This window comes from Manacus vitellinus, unplaced genomic scaffold (assembly GCF_001715985.3).
Source record: "Manacus vitellinus isolate BGI_N305 unplaced genomic scaffold, ASM171598v3 scaffold_22_pilon, whole genome shotgun sequence".
Lineage (NCBI taxonomy): Eukaryota > Metazoa > Chordata > Aves > Passeriformes > Pipridae > Manacus > Manacus vitellinus.
The window spans coordinates 7,681,499-7,703,840 of NW_021939632.1; the positions used below are offsets into that span (position 1 = coordinate 7,681,499).

General features: G+C 37.7%; 1 protein-coding gene across 3 annotated transcripts; it reads right to left on the minus strand.

The window, feature by feature from the left end:
- Positions 1–1,469: 1,469 nt before the first annotated feature.
- On the minus strand, positions 1,470–19,078 carry LOC103756911 (cytochrome P450 27C1). 3 transcript variants are annotated; one of them, XM_018072704.1, is made up of 9 exons: positions 18,659–19,078; positions 14,065–14,255; positions 12,430–12,629; positions 9,921–10,130; positions 8,488–8,651; positions 5,685–5,851; positions 4,830–4,908; positions 3,637–3,840; positions 1,470–1,900 (listed from the first exon to the last, which is right to left on the minus strand). In XM_018072704.1, the coding sequence occupies exons 1-9, from the start codon at positions 18,980–18,982 to the stop codon at positions 1,784–1,786; spliced, it is 1,656 nt and encodes a 551-aa protein (XP_017928193.1). In that variant the 5' UTR covers positions 18,983–19,078; the 3' UTR covers positions 1,470–1,783. The 3 variants fall into 3 exon arrangements, with proteins under 3 accessions (XP_017928193.1, XP_017928194.1, XP_017928195.1); XM_018072705.2 differs by having other exon boundaries at positions 1,471–1,900; positions 14,065–14,201; positions 18,659–18,763; XM_018072706.1 differs by having other exon boundaries at positions 1,471–1,900; positions 14,065–14,182; positions 18,659–18,742.
- Between the last annotated feature and the right edge of the window lie 3,264 nt (positions 19,079–22,342).

Below are 22,342 nucleotides of genomic sequence, written 5' to 3' on the forward strand. Positions count from 1 at the left end.
TGTCTCTTTTTTTTTTTTTTTATTCAGTAAGAACATGAATAAATAATATTTGCAAGGTCTTGGTATACATGTACATATTTTCTGTTGTAAGTACCTTTTGAAAGGGAAAAAGGTATGTGAATGTGTGTATTAATCACAGAGGATAAAGTATGTTTCTTTTTATTGTACATATATATAAAAATATTTTTTTTTAAATGATCAGTTATTAAAACAGTTACTACTCACACCTTTTTTTCCAACTTTATTATTTAATACTGCAGGTATAAGATTTAGATGAAAACCTGTATAGGAATAAGAAATATCTAGCAGCTTTGGACCACTTAATATTTTCTGACGCACATTCCAGTGAGCCACATTTTATCTTGCTTCAACATATACAGTCCACACAGAGCCAATCACTTTGCAAAAATCAGAAGGGTTCAATGTGTAAAACCAGTTGTTTTCCACAGTGACTGTATTAGCATATGTATTTACATCTGTGCTAAGTAGCTGTACAGCGCTGTGACTATCACTTGGTAGCACTTTAAATCATCCTGCCATCTGCTTTTCACAGGGCCCTGTAAATCCTCTATTAACACTTCTGTGACACTTCAGGAGGTGAAAAACTCTCCAGTGCATCTGCTACCGTGGGAGCCTCCCTGCACAAACTAACACTGTTCTGGAACACCGAGAATTGGGGATTTGTTATAGCGCTTCTGAGTTTTTCTCTGGGCATGGACAGGGTAAGTTTGGCATTACCAAATATGTAAATCTTTAGTAATTATATGATAGCATTTTTTAGAGTTATGAGCATTATGTGAGAACATAACATAGGAAGGAAAACCTCAGTGATCAAAACTACCATTTTTATATATATCATGTGAATAGTACACACATCAGGCACACAAGCTGCTCTTGCCTCATCCCATTTCTCTCAACCTGCCCCATCCTCCATGCAGTCCACAGCCCACCTCTCCAGTTCCTGAACTTTGACCTCATGTGATATTTGGTATGACCCCACAGACACCACTCTGAGTGACTCTTCTGTTTCTAGCTCCAAATAGAGGAGTTTGATTTTTTACACTTCATAGTCTTATTCTTTGTATCATTAACACTCTTCTATGTATTAAGCAATTAATCAAAACATTAACATTAGAGTCATTCCTCGAGTATTTCTTGAGTAACTTTGCCAGTATCTTTCCTCCAGAATGACAGTACCCTTAACATAATATTATCTTTCTTTCTGCTAGGTCATTACACACTTTAAATTCTTGTAAAATCCCCATATTTTCTAGCTGCACTAGTAATTTCCCATGAAGTGGTGAACCCTCCAGTTCTATCCAACAAGATAAAAACTTTATTATGCTAAAGAAAAATGCAATTATAAATAGTCATTAAATAAGACTCAGAACTTGTAAATTCTGTATAAATATTTTATTATATATAAAAGACAACTTACATGGATACAAAAACACTGAATGACATTAACATGTGTGAATTTACTTTTGGTTGTTTTGGGTTTGTGTTCTTTTTTTTCAATGCATGTGTTATTACTAGAAGTCTTTCCAGGTAAAAGGAGATTCCCAGTGCAAGAAGGAATTTTTTCAGTATATATTTCCATATGTGTAAATAACTATTATAGGACAGGTAATTTCTCTTACATACTGCTACAACTAAGGCAGAACATAATACTTCGTCATTTTGCCAAATACCTACAAACCAACCAACAAGCATGTTTAAACATCCATAAAATGCAAGTCTGTTTCTATGAAAATTGAATAAGTATTTCCAAAATATCTGAGTCTCACTTTCTGTCAGAAAATCTCATATTGATGGAGTTTCCAGGAACCAAAAGTCCATGGGTTTTGGCATGAACTGGTTTGGTTTTGGGAGAAATTTTGATCTCAAAATTCTGAAGTAACTGTGAAGATAAAGAGGACAAGTATTAGAAAAGCTGCAAAATTACAGATGAAGATTAGCCTTCAAAAAAGAGGACATAACAGACTGTCACAAAAAAAAATTGTGTTGCAGTTTCTGTGGAGCTGAAAGTGTATGATTCCCATGCAGGAAAGAAAAAATAGTTGTTACAAGGTAAAGATTATAGTTCAAAATCTTCCTCCTCTGATTGAAGGAAGACTAGTCCAGTTCTTTCTGAGGAACTTCCACATAAGTACATTAAACAGTCTGCGTTATCAAAGAAACTAAGGTCTTTTTCAAACTTTGTGAGGTTCATCTCTATCTATTTCAGATTTCACTTCCTTTAATATCAATCAATATGTGCAATCATAAAGAAAGCAATGAGTCCCAATCCCATCAGATATATTTCTCTTCCTGGGCAGATGGAAACAAACCAAAAACAAGAAAAAAACTGTCCAGTGCACCAAGTGAAACAATCATAAATCAAGGAGTCAAATATTAGAACCTCTCCTGAACAGTCACTATAATTTCATCACACAATTCCTCTATGCATTAAACCTCTTAATGAAACTGAGATAATCACTTGCAAACATAAATTATTGTTCTTGTTTTGGCTGGGATAGAGCTAATTTTCTTCACAGTGGCTGATATGGGGCTGTATTTTGAATCTGTGCTGAACACAGGGTTGATAATACAGAGATGTTTTTGTTATTGCTGAGTAGGGCTTACACAGAGCCAAGGCCTTTTCTGCTTTTCGTACTGCCAGGCTGGCGAGCGAGCTGGGGATGCATGGGAAGCTGGGAGGAGACACAGCCAGGACAGGTGACCCCCATTGACCACAGGGATATTCCAGACCATATGACATCATACTTGGTATATAAAGCGGGGGGAAGAAGGAGGAAGGGGGGATGTTTGGAGTGATGGCATTTGTCTTTCCAAGTAACCATTACATATGATGGAGCCCTGCTCCCCTGGAGATGGTGAACACCTGCCTGCCCATGGGAAGCAGTGAATGAATTCCTTGTTTTCCTTTGCTTGTGTGTGCAGCTTTTCTTTCCCTATTAACCTGTCTTTACCTTAACCATGAGTTTTCCAGCTTTTACACTTCTAATTCTCTTCCTGATCCTGCTGGTGGGAGAGTGAGAACCATGACAATCATAGAAATCATGGGCTAAAACAAACTTCAAGAGATTTATCTCACACATTTTGAAGCTGAACAAACAATACACCAGCTATCTATTTTTAAACTTTCAGGAGGGAAATACCATGACTTCCTCAACTTTTCCTAATATTAAACATGGAACATAGAAAAATTCTACTATTTGTTGTCGCACTGTGATCAGTACAAGGATATAAAATCTATTTTACATCTCTGTAAGTACTGAGTTCTTCTAAGATACTGAAACTGAGCAGATAGCCATCCTAATAGACATTAAGAAAGACTTCTGATGCACTTACAAAAACCTTCTGTACCAAATCCATTTCCTTAACAATCTTACCTTTAGTTTTACTTCATGTGTACTATATATTTTTTTCCTTCTGCAATGTAGTTTACCAGTTATGCTACATTTCAAGCATGACTGTTTTCAATTTTTTAAGCCTTTGCAGTATAACTACATTAGACAACACTCCAAAACAAGGTTTTTGAGCACTGTAAGACACCCAGAAATGGTATATGCAGAAAAAAAAATTTCATATCAATTTATTTTTCTTCTGGTAATGCTGTCACATGGTTCTGACCTGAATCAGTGCAAGATGAATTTCCAGCTCTGCAATTCTTTTCCCAATACAGCTTCGAATTCCATAGCCAAAGGGGATGGAACCAAAGTTGTCTACTCTGTCCAAGTTATCTTTCCTCAGCCAGCGCTGAGGTCGGAACTCGTTTGCCATTGAGAAATATTCCTCGCTGTATGAAGTAGTGTAATGACAAAGTGCCAGCTGCGTCTGAGGAAACAAATTATATTCACATTTAGCTAACTTCAATACAAATAACAAAATTAAAATGCAATTACTGTAATTTCTGCAATATGAGGTGATAAAAATTAAGTATCTCTGAGTAATTCTAGAAGATAAAAGGATATCTAGAAAAATCAAATCCCTTTCTCAACTCATCAAATGAAATAATCTTCAAGTTGTTTTGAATGTTGCTGGGTATATTAGAGAAGATGCAGTGGGGAAGGTGAACAAAAGTCACAAGAATGAAGAATTGTTTCAAAAATCTGGTATGAGAGAAAGGGAGGAGAGATTTGAGTCAATGGAAAAGGAAAAAAGAGAGGATAGGAATTAAAAAAACCCTACAACACTCCGGGGTGGGGGGGAACAAAACCCAGCAATAATTGATGTCATGATGTTCCCAATTAAGGGGAGGGAATCAGGGGGAAGATGTGTGTAGAATAATATATTACCAACTAAGAATCCTGATTCTTTCAAAGGTACATTGCTATAACACAGGAGTGCTGTCATTTAAAATAAAATCATACAATTCTAGCCTGATCTCTGTGTAATCTTTGAACAGTATAAAGGAAAGATTAATAATTTAAAAAGGAAATTAAACTCTTTCTACAGGAAGAGTTAACAGGCAAAGAATTAGAAAACTGCAAGGATAATAAAACTCATACTTTTTAAATTGAATTGTAGCACTACATAGATGTTTTTAATAGACTCCACCCTCAAGAACATTAAGAACAAGTCATGATAATAAGTTTGATTAGTGGGTGAGCACCCAAATAAAAAATATGAAAACAACAGCAACAAACCACTTATATAATCCATTCATGGAGTATAAATGGGTGTTATTGAAATACTTTCCTCTCAGTGTTTTAGATTGGTGAAATCTTTTAAAAATCAATGGAGTGTATATATGTTGTAATAGATCACATTTCATACACAAAGATTAAACTCTGCTCTTTGCTGAGGGCTGCAAAAAAACCTACCCCTTTAGGTATAAAGTATCCTCCAACGATCAGGTCTTTTTGGGTCACTCTTCCATTTCCTGGCAATACCGGATATAAACTAGAGAGAAATATCCATCAGAAGTTCAATAGTAATGACCAATGCAATTAAAAAACATTTAGATCCCAATTTGCATTCACAGATACATGATATGAATGCCATATTCATTCACAGCAGAAAGGTTTTTCAAAAGTACAGAACACCTTGGAGATTCAAGGACCTTGAATCATCTGTGACAATATGATCATCACCGGAGAAAAGTTATTTACTCGTAGGTTGAGATATTTGGTCTATATATTTATTTGTTTTACACATGTACAAGCATGCACTTATTTGGTCAAAATGGATATATTTTAGCACTACTGCTAAAGCTGAAAAAGCCTTGTTGATGCCTTCTCTAAAATCCTCTTATTCCCCTCACCTCACAATGAAAATTTATTATAAACATATTAAAAAAAATATGTCACATGCCTTTAATTTAAATCAAGAAGCTTAAAATCATTGAAGTGACACTGCAAACTACCAGTGTGGGGAGGGGATTGTTACACTTCATCCTACAAAGGGCAAAAATCAAGCTTGCAATTACTTACCTTAACAGACGTGTCCTACATTTGTGATACCACTTCTACCTTACTTACAAAGATTAAACATTATATAGTCTATCATATTCATCACTTAAGCATCCTTGGACACAATACTGCTACAATAAATAAAAGCAACACATAGCAATAAGGACAATTGAATACAAACTTATGTACATAGCACGGACTCAAAATCCATTAGAAAAAAAAGAAATTAAATTTTTCAGTTTATTATTACAGTTGTCTGCTGCTTACCGCAAGGTTTCTTTCAGCACAGCTCTAATCAGAGGCAATTTCGGGACATCATGAGCAACAGGAACTTGATCTTTGCCCAGCTTGTTGACTATTTCCTCATAAACACATTGCTGAACCTCTGGGTGCTTTGCCAACAAGTATGTTGCCCAGGACAAAGTAAAAGAAGTCTAAGGAAGAAACCACAATCATCATCATCAAGCACAACAAAAGTAGATATAAAATAACCTCAAGCCAAGAAAAACAATCAGTTTTCAACTATATGTTTTATATGTTTAAAGTTTTATAACAGACTGGCAATGATTCATATCTGGATTCAATGGGATGTTGTAAGACTTCGCCATCCCCTCCTTCATCTCTTTTCCATCTAAAAGTGCCCCATATACCAAAACAATACATATTGATATTTTCCCAGTGAAATATAAAAGGCAATAGACAAACCAAATGCAAATGCAACTATGTAAAAAATATTGAAACATAAACATTCTAAAGAGCAATAGATTAGGTTAACTGTTAGTTTTCAATATGTTTTACCTTCCTCCCAACAAAAACACTTCACAGGAACCAAGATAAGAGAATACTTTTATTTACTTAGTGTTAAAATCTTTTTTCAGGCCAGGACATGGTTGGCTTTCTGGGTTGTAAGCACACATTGCCAGGTCAATGTTGAGCTTCTCATACACCAACATCCCCAAGTCCTTCTTTTCAGGGTTGCTCTCAATCCATTCTCCACCCAGCCTGAATTTGTGCTCAGGACTTCCCTGGCCCTGGTGCAGGACCTTGCACTTGGCCTTGTTGAGCTTCTTGAGGTTTGCATTGTCCCACATCTGAAGTCTGTCCTTCTGGGCGGCATCCAAATAGTACAACAAAGCTCAAGGTTATTAAAATATGTGTGGGTAAAAAAAAAAAAAAGCAGCTTCTGGAAATGCCTTATTTTGGTCTTATGTTTTAAGATCAATTTAGAATGCATGATGTCATCATGATGGTGACCTTTTATGTCTTGTCTTCAGACTGGGGTATAATGCCAGAAGTATCATTCTCTTAAGCTTTTCTCTTGCAATATTGAGTGGTTGTGTAGTCTAAAATACAACCATGTTCTATTCTGCTCAGAGACAATTGTTTCAGCTGTACACAGAACTTCTCTGATATAAACACTGTTACTTCCCAGGTTCCCAGCTCCTTCATAACCTCTTAAAAATTAGCACTATTACAGGGGCAGCCAAAATGCTTTGTAGCCAAAAACTGCCTTACAATTTTGTTGAAAGCTTCTATAATCCTCTAAACCTCTTTCGTTTTTTTCAATAAAATGAGATCTGAATTGACAGCAGAAGGAGAAAGAAAGATTCCCTAAATTTTCCTTTGTACTTGGAAATGAGGAAATCAGAAGTACTGTTCTCTCACAGAGACTGTTCCCAGATGTGAAAGCTGAGTCAAATGGAAAGAGAAATTCTTGTTGGCATGAACTTGAACATTGTCCTTTTAGTTTGAATAAAACTCTGTTGCATACTAAAAAAAGGAAAATTAATGGTCTGAAAGATCAGAAAATGAATGGGATGAATAACTGTACTTTACTTAAGAACCAAACATAAAAAAGATCTGCAAACTCATAAGCCCTTGGGATATTTAACCAATGGAATAATATTCAGCACATAAAGAAGTTTTACATATGCTCCTTATTTTGGAATTCAAAAATGATTGCTTTTAGGGGTTTTGTTTTCTTTAGAAACCTTACAAACTTTCTTAAATCAAAAAAATCTGAATTCAATTATCCAGGTTTGGGGTTTTTTCCCCTAGAGGCCATTTTACTTTTTTACTTATTTTAATCTTTTCTTCTCTAAGACTACTAAACACAATCCTACATAGCACTTTCTTTATCAAATTAATATAATTCCTTTTAAAAAACTGTTCAGTTACAATCATTTACAATAACATTGTTCACTGATATTCTAAATAATTCTGTACATTGTATATACAATAACTCATTTTTATCTTTCCTGAGTCTGTGGATTGTCACGCTGCAGTCAATACTAAGCTACACTGATTTCATATGATAGGAATGAGAGGAGGGTCAGATGCGTATGTGACCTTAATGTTTATGTTTCTTCAAATAGTCTATATGACAAATCAGAAGAATAAAGAAAGAGAGACGCTTAAAACATTTCCCTAGGTGTCAACATGTTGGATACACCAGCCCCATTAGTCCTGAGACCCCTACCACAGCTCTTTGCCTCCCCCTGACTGTATGTTGCCAGCACAAGCAGGGGTAGGGTGAACTTATGCCTTACCCACATCAGTGCTGGTCTAACAACCCCCTCCTAATGGACTCCAGCAGAAAGCAGATATCTGATCCATAATGTGTGTCCCAGTTGATTTAATATGTGAAAATCCCTTACCAAATTCTGCATACAAGTTTATTGATCAATTTTTTTCTCACACTAACTTTCAGCGGCCTTTTCTATTTTGGTTTATCTAAAGAAGACAAATACCAACCTGTTATGCAAACCAATAAAAGAAAATGTGTAAAATTCAAGTTGAATGTAAAGAAAGTTGCTATTTCATATGTTTAATAAACTGAGGAACTGACTCCCAAGTGATGGGTTCCCGTAAACCACAGCTAGAAGAGAACACTGACTCTATTCCAGTAGAGAGATTACACAGCTCAGTAGGTATTTTGCATTACTTAAAGATGTCATGACTTAAATGTGTTAAATTATGTGCTTGTAAACAAGCTATCTCTAAAGATAGCTGCAAAATGATACTGGTTTACAAAAACAACTATGCACAAGGAAAATTATAACAAGCTTACTGTGTCCACTCCTGCCAGAAGCATTTCAGTCATATTGGCATAGATCTCTTCCAAAGTAAGTTCCTTACTCACTAGGAGGTATGTAAGTAGCCCACCATTCACTACTTTTCCTTGGTCCAGCTGAGACTGAATAGCCTTCAATTTGTTGTTAACATGGATCTGACCTTTGGGATTCAAAAAAATTGTTAAGAGTCCATTTTTATTTTTCTGTTGGTTCCATTCAGTAATGACATTTCTCCCTCATGCTACATTGTACTACATAGCCAGAATAAAAAAAAAAACAAAACTAATCTTCTTTCTCAAGTTCAAAATAACTGAGAGGTCGTGGAGGTCCTTGGGTACTCGTGGTAAGGAAAGACTGAGCTAACGGGAACCTCGGGAGCTCACAGCACAAGAATGCTGAGCACAAAGGATACAAGAGACTACAGTTTCTAACAAGGAGAAAAGAAGGCTCAAGGTCAAGTTTTTATGCCCACCTGGCTTGCTTTCTGATGACTCTGCAAGAAGTGTTGAACTCTGCAGAGCCTGCTGCAACTCAGCACAAAGGCTGCTACAAGACATTAACAGCAACCAGAACTTAATTACTCTGAAGACAAAGACGAGTTGCGTCAAATAATAACAAAAATTGAAAAACTTCAAGGGATGACATGTTGAGCAATTTCGCCCAGAGTCCCATTTGTACCTTAGAGACTACAAACATTATCTGCAGTCAAATCAGGGTTTTAAAAAGAAGAAAAATCCTCCGAAAGTTAATGCCACACAGAATGAGACAACAAAAAAATGGAAATGCATGCAGCTTTCTAACATTCAGAGTTCGGGGTTTTTTAACCCTCTGGAATATTAAAAAAAAAAATTGCAAAGACAACTCCTTCTTACTTACATGCAAGCTGATTCATAAAGTAGCCTGGAATGTTTTATTTACCAAAAAAACCCATATTGTACTACAGCAGTGTACTTCTATGTCAACTTATATGCTTGTATGTATGTAAATAAACTTCACAAAGAGTTTAATTCATTGTTAGAGTGGAATTTTTTAGCTTTCTAGTCAGTTTTAGTGGTGATTATTTGTCGGAGTGTCTAACTAAAATTTTGCTGAAGTCAACAAAACTACCCTCATTAGAATTGGAGTGACTTAAGATAAAACCTTGGCAAAGAATTTGGACCTGAAGCAACGACTGGGGGTTGAAACAGATGAGGACAAATAACAAAACAACTGTATAAAATAGGGAAGTGTCTGAAGTGTACTGGTAAAATTCTTTCTCACTAGATTTTTTTTTTTTTAAATAGTTCCCTGGCCAGTCTGCATTTGATGTGAAATTTACTTCTGCCACAATGTCTTCTTATAATTTTAGGAGAGAAATGCATCTTGTCCCATTCAAATACACATAGAACCTTCAGAAATACAGCTGAACTTTTCTACTACTAAATCTTACTAAATTTGAAGAGTCCATCCCAGGATCTGCAGAACTCTCTCCAGGGTTTTGGAATAAGAGGACGAAGCCACTTGGGCATAGCACCTGCATACATAGTGATCTTAAACATACTAAACATCAACTCCAGAGCCTTAATATATTCAACAGTCTGCTGTGGGATGTTGTTTTCCAGGCAGCCCAGACGGCATTCATACAGAATAGTCGCCACACCTGCACATACAAAATCAAAGAATTGGCTATACACATGCATAAATACATATTAATAATTTAAGGAATTAAAATACTAACATGAGGGAACCACCTTACAAGAAATGTTTAGTTATTATTACTACAGTTGGAGAACAGATGAAACAGAAATTCAAAAGGCAGTGAAAAATCCCTGCTAGACATTGTAGCAGACAGTAGTTGCTATGTCAATAATGCTCTGCATGAGAAGACAGCCAGGAATTCCACCAGAAGTAGAGCAGCCCTCCAGCACGCTCGCTGTGTTTTGCATTGCACTAGAAATCCCGAGCCTGCCGCGTTGGCCTCTGAATCCACAAGGACATGCAAATCCAAAGACAGTTCTGATAACTGGTGACAACGCAGGAGTTTCTACCAGTGGCTGTGTCTGTCATCAGCTGGAAGTAAATGAATACTGAGTATGTATAAATGGATAAAGAGCTTGCACTCCAGATGTGCTCTTAATGCACACAGTATACTCCACCCAGCCCTGAAAAACAGCGTGTGTGTGACACTGCTGCAAGTGACACCACTGACCGTCCCTTGTTCTGATGTGCTATAATTTCCTCAGATGTTTTTCTGCCCCTCTAGAAACACCACCACCACCACCATCCCCCCAACCCCCACCACCAGAGACCAGTACTTTATTTATAGTTTTTAATTAAATTATTATTCTTCTGAACTCTGTACAATTTCTTCCATTTATTAAGTTAATTCCTACCCATCTATTAGTGTCCCTGCAGTCTCTCAGATCAGTTTTTGTAAACACACCCAAATTATTAAATACTGGACCGAACTCAAATAGAAACTGCCCTACTGGAATTAGGCAAAATGTTCTCTAGGTTTGATAGCAAACCATTTTTTAATTACTTCCTGAACACAGATTTCTAGCAATTTTTCCTCCCAACTTGTGAAATCTAGATCATATTACCCAGTTTATTTATGAAAATATCATATAGTATGGTATAAAAGCTATTCCTATTATCAAAATACTCTTATTTAACAGTTTTTCTAAAAGCTAGTGGGGTTACTCAGTAATTTAAAAAGGAGATTAGATACTTTCTCAAAGCCATTTGCATCAAATGAAATGTTTTAAAATAAAATTTTAAAATAAATTTTGTGGGTTTAATTTCATTAGTAAATAGTTTGTTCACGTATTTCCAAGAAATATTATAACTTAACTAGATAATTAGAGTAACTGGTCTAGACACTTTAGTCTCTTTTTCCCTGTTTTTCCTGTTAAAAACAGGTACAATAGATAATAATGTTTGACTTTGATCTTACATTTTGGTTTCCTGACCAAAGTTACAGTCTAAGTTAATTAAAACTGAATTTGTATGGGAAATAAGTGCGTGCCAGGCACAAGTTATAAATAAAAAGCTAAAAGAATGTGAAGAATTTAAACTAACCCATCAGTAAAGTGAATCAGTAAGCTTAGAGTTTAAAATTCCATAAAATTGGTAACTTTTAGTTTAATGCCAGTTTTAGACACTACTAATGTGAAACAGACCAAACAGGCAGCCAGCAATTTGATAGAGTATCTTCATAAGTGAGCAATCTGGAAGTTTTTCAAATTCCAAATTATTCAACTGCCTGTCAGAAAAGAGTCCCTACTTTTTAAAAGGCATTACATATAACATATAACAAGATTGGGTTATATGCAGTCAGTTCAAGAAATGCATGAAATATGAATCACCACTAGGTTTCTGTAAGAACACAGGAAATGCCATACTGGCTCAGGCCAGAGTTTCATTTAGCATTCCCTCATTAGTGGTAGCCAGCGGTACATGATTTTAGAGCAAGCATAACAATCCCACACTTGGCACATGTAGGCAGGGAAAAGCAGTACCCACAGCAGTATTCCACACTGAGCTATGAACTGAACACAGATACATCACACAGGGATTACCCACCTGGAATTTAACTGGTGTATTGTGAATTAAACATTTCTTAGAATCACACTATTAGAAGGTAAACATCCTTATTCTTGAGAAATGAATAAAAAAATATAGAGTACTGAAACCGTTCAATGCCTTGATTGAACATTTTACCTATATACCAGCATTTCCATGGGAATTGTTCCTTAATACAAGGTATCATTTCTTTGGACTCTACAAAAGAATTCTACTGATACCTATTGCACTAACTAGGAAGACACATGAAGGCAGAATATCAAGCTTCCCTTTTCAGCTCAATCACAATGAGACACTAGTCATTTGACAGAAATGCCTAACCATAAACACACTTTTCACATTTTCTTTACAGATGTGATCCAGCCCGGGCTTACCTTCCATCGAGTACTTGAAGAAAAGGTTGTTAACATTGGTTACTGTTTCCCCATCCTCCTCTTGACTTCTGAGGGTGTGGATTCTTTTAATTAAGTCTTTGATAACTTCATTGACTCCTTCAGAGTAAAAAGCCACATCTTCGGGTTTCAGAATTTTTTGCCTCAGTACACTTCTCATTTTTAGCCATTGTTCACCTTCCCTGGAAGAAATTATTAATGGTATCTATACACAACTTTCCTTAACAATCATCAGCTGGGTAAAAGCTCTGCAATGAAACTTTGTGATTTTTCATTGCAAATAAAAGCAAGTGGTAAAATGAAAATGATAATAATGTATATTTGTAATTATGCTCCTACATTTTTATCCTGCATTTATTGCACATCCTCATTAAATTTCAGTGTTGCAACATGTATGTGCAGGGGTAAGTCAATCTCTGGTTTGAGTGACAGCTGGCACCATAAATTCCATTACTGATACATCACTTTGGGCTACCCTCATTCTAAACCTACAAAGTAACAGGATAGCAGACCTATCTATAGAAAAACAAGTTACAGCTAAATTCTCCTTTAGCTGAGCTATGCATGGAAACCTTCATGCTCAAGGCTAAAAATCTGAATTGTAGCATCTGCGCAATGCTCTGTATGAGCAGAGTATTTGGGAACAGGGATACCTTTCAATTCCTCATGAAAATAGGCAATTGTCTTTTATGTGTCTATTTTAAATTGTTATGTATTTCCCCTTATTTTTTTTCACCTGGAGCAATGCTGCTGCAAAGCACAGAAACTTATTGATCAGCAAAATAATTTATCTCTTTAATAATCTCAGATATTTTCTGATTATCTCCTGATTTAAGGTATGATTTCACAAAGTATCAAAGAACTGTTATCTTGAGTGGGAACTGCAGCTTCAGATTTGAGCCTGCAGTGCAATACATTAAGCCTTTTGCTACCATGAAAGAAACAGATTGTCCATGACTCAGAAAATTAGTTTCCTGCTAGATAAACATCCTATGTCTGTGGGGACTGTGAGTAGTTGCCAGTGGCAATTAACTACACCCACATGTACTGCCAGGTTATGCAAGTTTTAAAGACAGATAACTCCTCTAGAATCAGCCATGTACAAAAATATCTGCATGGGGATGCACCACAGTGTGAACTGATCATACTGTGACTTCTCTGTGTTAATGTACTGAGGGCGCACTTTGGTGAACAATAAAACTAATCTGAGCAAACAAGTCCACACAGCACACCTACAACCAGATGCAACAGTCTAGATCTGAAGCAATAAACCCACATTTGTGCAGTGCAGAGCCAAAGTTAGTAAGCCCTGTTCTGCAAAACAGCTTGCAGGTGAGTCAGTTCAGATAACTGCATTTGAAACACATTCCCAAAGAAAGTCTTATGCAAGGTAGCTCCCTGCACATTCAAACTACCCATCATTACCATCTCTTGGAAACTTCACAAAACAGAGAAATTCACAGCATTCACCACAAATTCCTACCATCTTTCCCCCACTAACCACACAATTTTCCACACACAGAAAAGCCTGATTTCCCAGATGACCTATACAGTCCTTCAGAAAATGAGCAAACTTTTACAAGAAAATAAAGAAAATTAAGGAGTAACAATACTTACGCAGAAATAAGCCCTGTGGCTCTCCCTCGTAAATCCCTGTACTCCTGCCAGGATTCCATGTTAGCTCTTTGTGGTGCTCTGCCTTCTGCTCGCAGGACTTGAGCAACCATGTCTCGATCTGCAATGGATACAACAAACTGGGGACCAAAGTGAGACTTGAAGATCTTTCCATATTCCTGAGTGTGTTTTTGCTACAATGTCACCAACAAAGAGAAACAGAAGTCAAGTGTTACTAAGGAAAACTCTCACAAAAGGAAACTGACAATTCGTCATACAGTGAATCGATCTCTCACATTTAGAATTTGATCCTCAGCCTTTCAGTCAAGGAACAGTTTGAAGTGTCAGAAGAAAGCATCTGAGAATTACTGTGAAATATTCAGAAGGAAAACAGAGAGGTCACACTGTTCAGGACCTCTGACTGAAAAGACCCAAAGCTCTAAGGCACAAAGTGTGAGTGAAACCAAACACTGAGAAGATGAAAGGATTGCGGCACCTGAAAACACATCCCTTCAGATCAAACAGGTTAGAAAGAATGTCTGCAAAAATGAAAAACATGTGGGTACATAGGGTTAAATTAATGCCTATTGTAAATAAATATTTACTCTATCATTTTATTGCTTATAGAAAACCCCTACGTGTAAGTTTCTCACACCTAACTGAGGACAATGACAGCGCAGCAGCCTAGTGAAAAACTGCATTTTGGGACAGCTTTGTCAGAGTAAACTAGAGAAAGACTTATGTTAATTCTGCAAATGAAAGGGAAAGGTAAGCTCTTATTCCTGTGCTTGATCCACAAATCATATGATTCAAGCAACAGGCAATTAATAAAGAGGATAGGAAAACATTAAATTATGTATAAAAGAAAAAGAAACCCAAAAAGTTTTCCAGTAAGAATGCACTATCACCGTCCCATGAAATCTTACTGATTATTTCAAATAAATTTTGTTCTGACATGGTCATAAAGTGAAACAAAATTCCCACAAATTCACTTGGAGTTTAGATATGTCATCATGTTAGAGGGGAAAAAAGTTATTCAAAAGATATTAAGACTTCAGAATTAAATTTTACAGTCTTTATTTCTGGTTAAAGTATTAAGACAAGCTAAACTGAACAAAGTTTATGCCAAAGACATCTGCTTACAGAGATATGCTGATTATAAACCAGAGATGTTTGACACCAACTACACTAGTGAAAGTCTAGTGTTGACCCAAGATTAGCTTATGTAAAGTACGTTTTTATTCAGTCTTGATTACAGAGATGAATTGCTTAATTGCCTATAATAAGCTTAAGACTCATGAATCATTCTTCAGAATATGGTACCAAGTGCTTAAAAAAAATATAACTTTTTCTGCCTGGTTTCCAAATAAAACAAGATTTGTGCAATTGTGGTCTCTGCCAGTCACTTCTTTTGGAACACAGTGGCCAACTTCAGTCTGGTTTAAACAGAGTTAAAGGTCTCCTACATCAATATTCTTATGCTTTTCAAAAATCAGCATCTGGATTCAAATGAAACCCACATATTAGTCATCCTGATGAGGGAAATGCTACAGCAGAAATTCAGCTGTTGTCATTTCTGCTTGATCTGCTCCTAACCAAACACCACAGGCAGAGGAATGTGTGAACAAGCACACCCAAAACCCAAAGTATTTCTTGCCTTAAAGATATTTTAGGGATACTGAACTTGGAGATAGTTGAGAGCATGCATCTTTAAAGGAAAGCATAAATTGGGAGGTGAGTGACGCAAGGAAAAATCAGTGGAGTGAGGGAAATACAGGTCACTAGTCATAGAAAAACAGTTTCAACAAATTTTCCTATTTATGGAGAAGTTTGTTTTTTTCCCCCTGATGGTGAGGTTTACATGGAACAATAAATTTTGACAGTAAATAAATCAAGTGTAAAGCTATTCAATCAAATAAATTAAATACTAGTTTTAAACCAGAAACAGATAGGGACAAACTATTTGGACATCTCTTGCTTTCAATAGACTGAACTCTGTTCTATCAACTTCATGTCTAATGAAATGCCCAGGATTTCTCTTTCGTATTTTCTTTCACAACATGAGTTTTTCTTTCCCTTGTTCCAAACCTTAAAAATATTACACTCTAGTGCCTCACATAGAAATCTCACACCAGTTATCCTCTCACACATCATAAATTAAAACTGCCAGCACTCAAATCCCTCCCTCCTCACCTTTCTTTTCTTTACACTTGCATAGCACTGATAAGACAAAAGAGATCTAACTCCATCAAATTAAGAATACTTTCCCTTTGTCATAATTGCTGTAGGCGAGACTAACTGGAATCATGTTACTGAGAACAGAACCTCCTTTGTGAAAAAGCACCCTGCTCCCCCACCCCTCCTGGATATAGGGCAAAAATATTTGTGTGCGCTGAAGGACATCGTCTAAGTAGCTGTGCTGGTTACCAAAGGGTTTTGGATTAATTCATTCCTGATGTTCACTGTATTGTTAAATTTAACAGACTCTTATTAATCCAGTTAATGCCTATTTGCATTCTGCATGCATGCAGACAGGGTATCCTGTGATTTTTTGGGACTTTAAACAGAATAAAAACTAGTATTATATTGCAACTTTTAATTCCTCACACTTTCCTTTCTGTGAATAATATTCATTAAAGAAGAATATAGACATATCAGCCAGTGATAGTGAAAAGCATATACTATTTAGGTTGTCTTACATTCCCTTTAATATTTTGAATAATTTTCACTGTTTTGACAGTGAAAGAACTTGAAACCAATGGTAGCATCCATCTTTTTTGGTTATGAGACCATGGTGAGTGCCCCTCAAATTCTGTACACCACCACAGAGGTAGAGAAAAAAAAGAAATAGAATGAAACAAAAGCTTTAGATGACCTGAAGTTTCATCTGCATGCATCTTGGTTAGCAAGCAATCAAGCTGAACAATTAATCATTAGCAATTTAGTTTGGCTGCCATCAAACACAGCATAAACCCAGGAGCCCTACATTTCTTCTTAAAAATCAAAATGGTAAATACAACAAAGCTGGGCAAAACCAAGCAACTTTTGTGGGTTTTCTTTCTGTTTCCTCCCTCTTTCTAACATTTTTGGGCCTTTTGTAAATCTTAACTTTCCAGTTTTGATTCTCAAACCAAAGTTCTTTTTTCTTTTGTTTTCCTTTTCTGATTTTATTTCCTTTTCTCTTTTTTATTTGTTTGTTTGTTTTGTTTTTTTCTTAAATTTCAGCAATTTTCAGGCAGTGAACCTCTTGCAGCTGAATCTCTTTCTAGCAATTTGGGAAAGGTCACTAAGAAAAGCAAAATAATAAGTGCCACATCTGAGGTATTCCCAGAGAAATCTGTACTGCCAGTGGAAAGCATTACAGATCCACAGCTGCAAAAAAGTGAAAACCATAGCTTTACTTCTTTACACACAAGCGTTTCCTTTAGAATAGCTTAGACTACGTGGGGAAAGGGCCCCAGGAGCTGCACTGTGACTTTTTAGGAATGAAACCCACGTTTGACCAAGCAACCAAGAGAATTCATCTCTGGATAGCTACAGGCTTACGGTAAGACTGTTGCCCGTGCCAGCATCCCCGAGGGGGATCCTCGTCCACCCAACTCCCTCAGTCCCCCGCAGGGATGACGGCGCCTCACCCACCCTCGCCAGGTGCCACCGGGGAAGAGGACACGCTTTGATCTGGGTGGCACCACAGCAGCGGAGATGCCCAAACCAGGGGACGCTTCTCACCCCCGCCCGGCTCTGGTTCGTTTGACCGTCTCCCACCCGCCAGGTGACAGGAGCCGCTCTCCGCCCTCCCTCCTCCCCTCCCGCCGTCAATCCGGCCCCGCTTCCCCACCGCCCACTCCCCTCCCCGGCGCCACCGTGGTGGCCAGGGAGGGGGCGGCAGGGCGGGCAGCGCCAGCCCGCCATTCCCGGCCCCTTGTCCCGCATCCCCGGGAGGTTTCAAACCGCCCGCCTCCTGCCGAAGGGACGGCAGCGGGGCCAGGCGCAACTACCGCCCCCTCGGGGGATCTGCATGGGCGAAGTGTATTTATGTAAGGGGAGGCTGGAGTAGAAGAAACAAAATGGTCTCTGAATGCAGCGGAGCGGCGCCCCGGCCGCGGCAGGACCCCGGGCACCCGCACAGCTTCACGGCACGGGTGGGCGCTCCGGTACGAAATTCCACGGGAGCCCACGCTTCCCAGCCCTGCTCGCCAAAAATAAGCCCTCTGCAAGTTTGTGAAACAGCCCTGTTAAAAAAAAAAAAAGCCTTTATTTTTAATTATTTTTTCCTTTCAGCCCGAGGCGCCGCCCCAGCGGTTCACAACGCGCACAAAGATGCGTGGGCAGCGCTTGCAGCCCGGGGGTTGCGGAGCGGGAGGCACCGGGGCGCGGGGGCAGCGTGTGATCCCCGGCGAAACAAAACTGCCAAAGCCTCCAGCGCTGCGGGAAACGGGATGGGGGATCCCCTGAACCCCGGCTCTCACCAGCGCGAAGGCGGCGCGGCGATGCCCATCAGCGGTGCTGCGAACGCGGTGATAGACCCGGTGAGAAAAGTAAAGGTTTTAAGTAACCCTGGCGTGATTAAAGCGTTAAGTAGGCGAGTGAGCTGTACCTGGATTTCATGAATGCGGCCGAAGCCGTCCTTCCAGAAGAACTCGTAGAGGTTGTAGAGGGTGTTGGGTCCGGGCATTTCGTGCAGGCTTTTCACCCTGCCCAGGCGGCGCCGGGGGGCCTCCAGCAGCTCCGCTCCGCGCCCTTCGCCTTTGTTCGCAGCCTCTTCCCGCGGGCTGCTCCGCACCGCCAGGGACTGGCTGCTGCACAGTCTGGCCAGTCCAGGAAACCTATTGCTGGCAAAAAGCGCCTGGTAAAAGTAAGTCCTCTCGGATTCAATCGTCTGCTTGCATTTCATCGTCAAAACTCTTGTGGAGAAAGACATGGTCTTTTAATTTCAGAAGGGTCAGCTTTGCTCCCGCAGCTGCTTTTTATTTGGTTGGTCTTTCTTCAGTGCCTGCTTTAACTTGTACAAGCAGCACTTCTCCAAACTCTTACTGCATGAGCATCAGTTTACACAGACCATTAGTTAACGCTCCCTCCCCTAGGGCTGGAAAAGGGGGGTGGGTCTGGGATGAGACTTGAATGGAACGAACCTATTATTTTGTATAATTCAAAACAGATAAATTTACCCATTATATATGCAGCCAAAGTTCAGTTTTTCCCTCTTTTCCTGATTAGTTTGGCAAAAAGCTCAACCCATCTTTCTCCTACACTAAAAAGGTGGCGTTAGGGCTATTTTTTTCTGGGGCATTAATTCATTCCTGTATGTTAGAAAATAGGGTATTTTCTGCAAGAAGTTCTCTTAGAACCGTTCATCATCCCATAACATACATGAAAAACATTTGTGCATCCACATGTGAGTAGCAATGGTTTTACACAATAACCTTACAAACAGCTCCTGTCAACTACAGTATGCAGGGATGCTATTTGTATTGCATAATGATTTATCTTTTGGATGTGATACACTCCATAAGCAGCTTGTGTCAACTTTGTAGGAGTCTGCACGGTTTCAAAAGTGTTTGTGTTGTTTTCATGTGTATTTCTGTGTAATTCCAAATGTGATAATCTGTTAAATGTTGATTAGTTTCAGAAATTATGTGGAAGAGCCCACCTTGTTTTTTAAATGAATCAGAAGTTCAGGTAAAACTTGAGAAAAAAAGAGTATCAAGTAAAATCCACATTTTTAGAACTTAGTTATGAATAAACTGCTGGAAAAGTAAGTCTAGTAAGCTTTGAAGTTAATAGCTTTTGTTTTCCTTATTTATCTTCATTTATATTTATATATTTATATTTCCTTATTTATCTTCATTTATATTCATTTATATATTTAACTGCAATCCAGTTAAGATCTGTGCACATGCTTACTCTTGCCACTGATAACTCCATTGAAATAAATACTGAGAAGTTAGACAGGTGCATCAGTCCTTATAAATGCAACTGTAAATATTACAAGAATAAAAAGTAGATGGTAAAGTCTTAAAATCTGCTGAAGTACATGCTGGTTTAAGCTAACACAATGTCTTTGAAATGGGCTTCATCATACTCGAAAGGGTCCAGAGAACTGCAACAGAAAAAAAAATTGAGAAGGTTTAAAAAAATTATATAAGCGTGAGGTTAAGAAACTTATTTCATCTGGAAAAGAGGACTACTGGGACCATGACAACAGCCTACAGATCTGTACATCTTTTGTTAAAGATGTCAGAGATAGAAACATAAAATGATGGGCTTAGTTCACTGCTACAGATTTCTGGTTACTTTTTCAGGTAGCCTTGGTACCTCAGATATTTTTGGGATGTCTCAGGTAGGTAGCCAAGGTACTGCAGGATGTAATTGCTATCGTGGAACTTCCTAAGAACTTCATAAGAACCTCTGTCAGGCACACTTGGGTGTATCACAGTCTAGGTTACCGCTGAAGTTTTCCTTCTTAGGTTTCTATGTGGTGCAGCTACATTGTTTCTTAATATTGGTCTAAGGATGCTTTGAGAGACACAGTTACACTTTAAAATTATATTCATATTGTAATTTCTAGATTGCTGGAGGGAATATACGAACTCTTCCTAAAAACTCCTGCTTGCAGCTATCAGTATGGTAGATTTTTTTTATTATTATTTTGTCATACACCATTAGGATAGTGTAAGCATCTGCTTGTATTAATATGCTAGTGAGATAAACTTAGATACAGCATGTTGTAAAGGCTACAGTTTTGCAACTATTGTAGTTTTCTCTGGGTGTACCTTTTTCCAGTAAATTCCCTAATTTAGAATTCTTCACTATTCACTATTTTCCCACCGTTATCTCTTTTCCATCAAAATTATTGTAGGACAGAGTATTTCTATCCAAGATACTTGAAAAAGTTGCAGAGGTTTTGTCCTTTAAGTACTTCACCAGAACAGTACCTGCTTTCCCCCTGAGGAATTTCTGGAGGTGGCAGTAGTCCCAGTTTAGGGACTGTGTTGTATAACCCCACTGGCACTTGGTGTTTCAAGTGGTTTACTTATTGTTAGATTTCTGTTTGTTTGCACGTTCATGTTACTTGGAAGATAAATATTTCTCTCCAGCTTATACATTTATCAGATGTCTTAACACTGACTGGAAACACACTCACAGTTTTTAAAATATAAACAATGACATTTGTCTCAGCCTGTTGGTCATTGGAGTCTGAAAATATTTTTTATGTAACAAGTCAGTTGTGTCTTTTGTTATTTCAAACAAGTTGGAGCACGTGCCCCTTCACAGCAGACATGCCTCAGTTTTAGTTAACTTTTGTTATGTAACGGGATCATAATATCAACTAAACTTGGCTATTCAGATTATGTGTTATTTTTGGATAACTTGTCTTCAAATCCACAGTCATGCTGTTCTCTCAGTCTAGACCCCCTAATGGTCTGATTAATTGTACTTTGTTACCTTCGTTTAATTATTTCTAAATCCAATTTAAACTTGTTCTCCTCTTTGCTTGAACTCTGACAAAGTTCAGTTGAACGTCTTTGTGTCAATAACACCAGTATTCAGAGTCAATGGCTACATTATCATCTTACCAGGAATTCTGTTTTTTTTTAGAATTATTATTTTAGAATTATTCTCTTGGCTATATCTGGTTTGTAATTATTTGAACATCATTTTATGATATCCAGTATAATAAATATTGTACTGTTTTATGTAACTGTTTAAATAGCTAGAAGTATAAATCATCTACAAATAAAATTTATGGAAGTAAAAGAGAGTTGATCAGAGGCATTTAACTTTGCCCAAGTAACACCCTCAGCTAAGACTACAGAGACAGGCTCTTCAGAACATTTGTAAGGAAGAAAAGCTGAAGAAATGTAAGCAAAAATTTTCAGTTTAGTTTAAAACATCTCTTCACTAAAAAAGCCATAGTTAATCACGATTTTTGCCATTTCTGACTGTCCTCAAAACCCATCTTCTGAAAGATCTTTTCAAGTTGTGAAGTTACTCCTTCGGAATTTTAAATGCATTCTAAAATTCCCATGCATTTTCCTGAAAGGGGAAAAAATTTGAACTTAACATGCAAAATACTAACTGAATATGAAGATACTTAAATCAGAAAAAGCTAACAGTGCCTGGTGTTGATAGCACTTAACAAAAACCCCGTGAACCAACTGTAAAGAATTCAGCTCTACTTGTAGACTTCTCATAGGTTTAGATCCTTGCCCTGTGATTCTTACGGTGTACGACACTACAGTTATCCTGAGAACTTGCCTTGAAGTCCCATGTTTTTAAA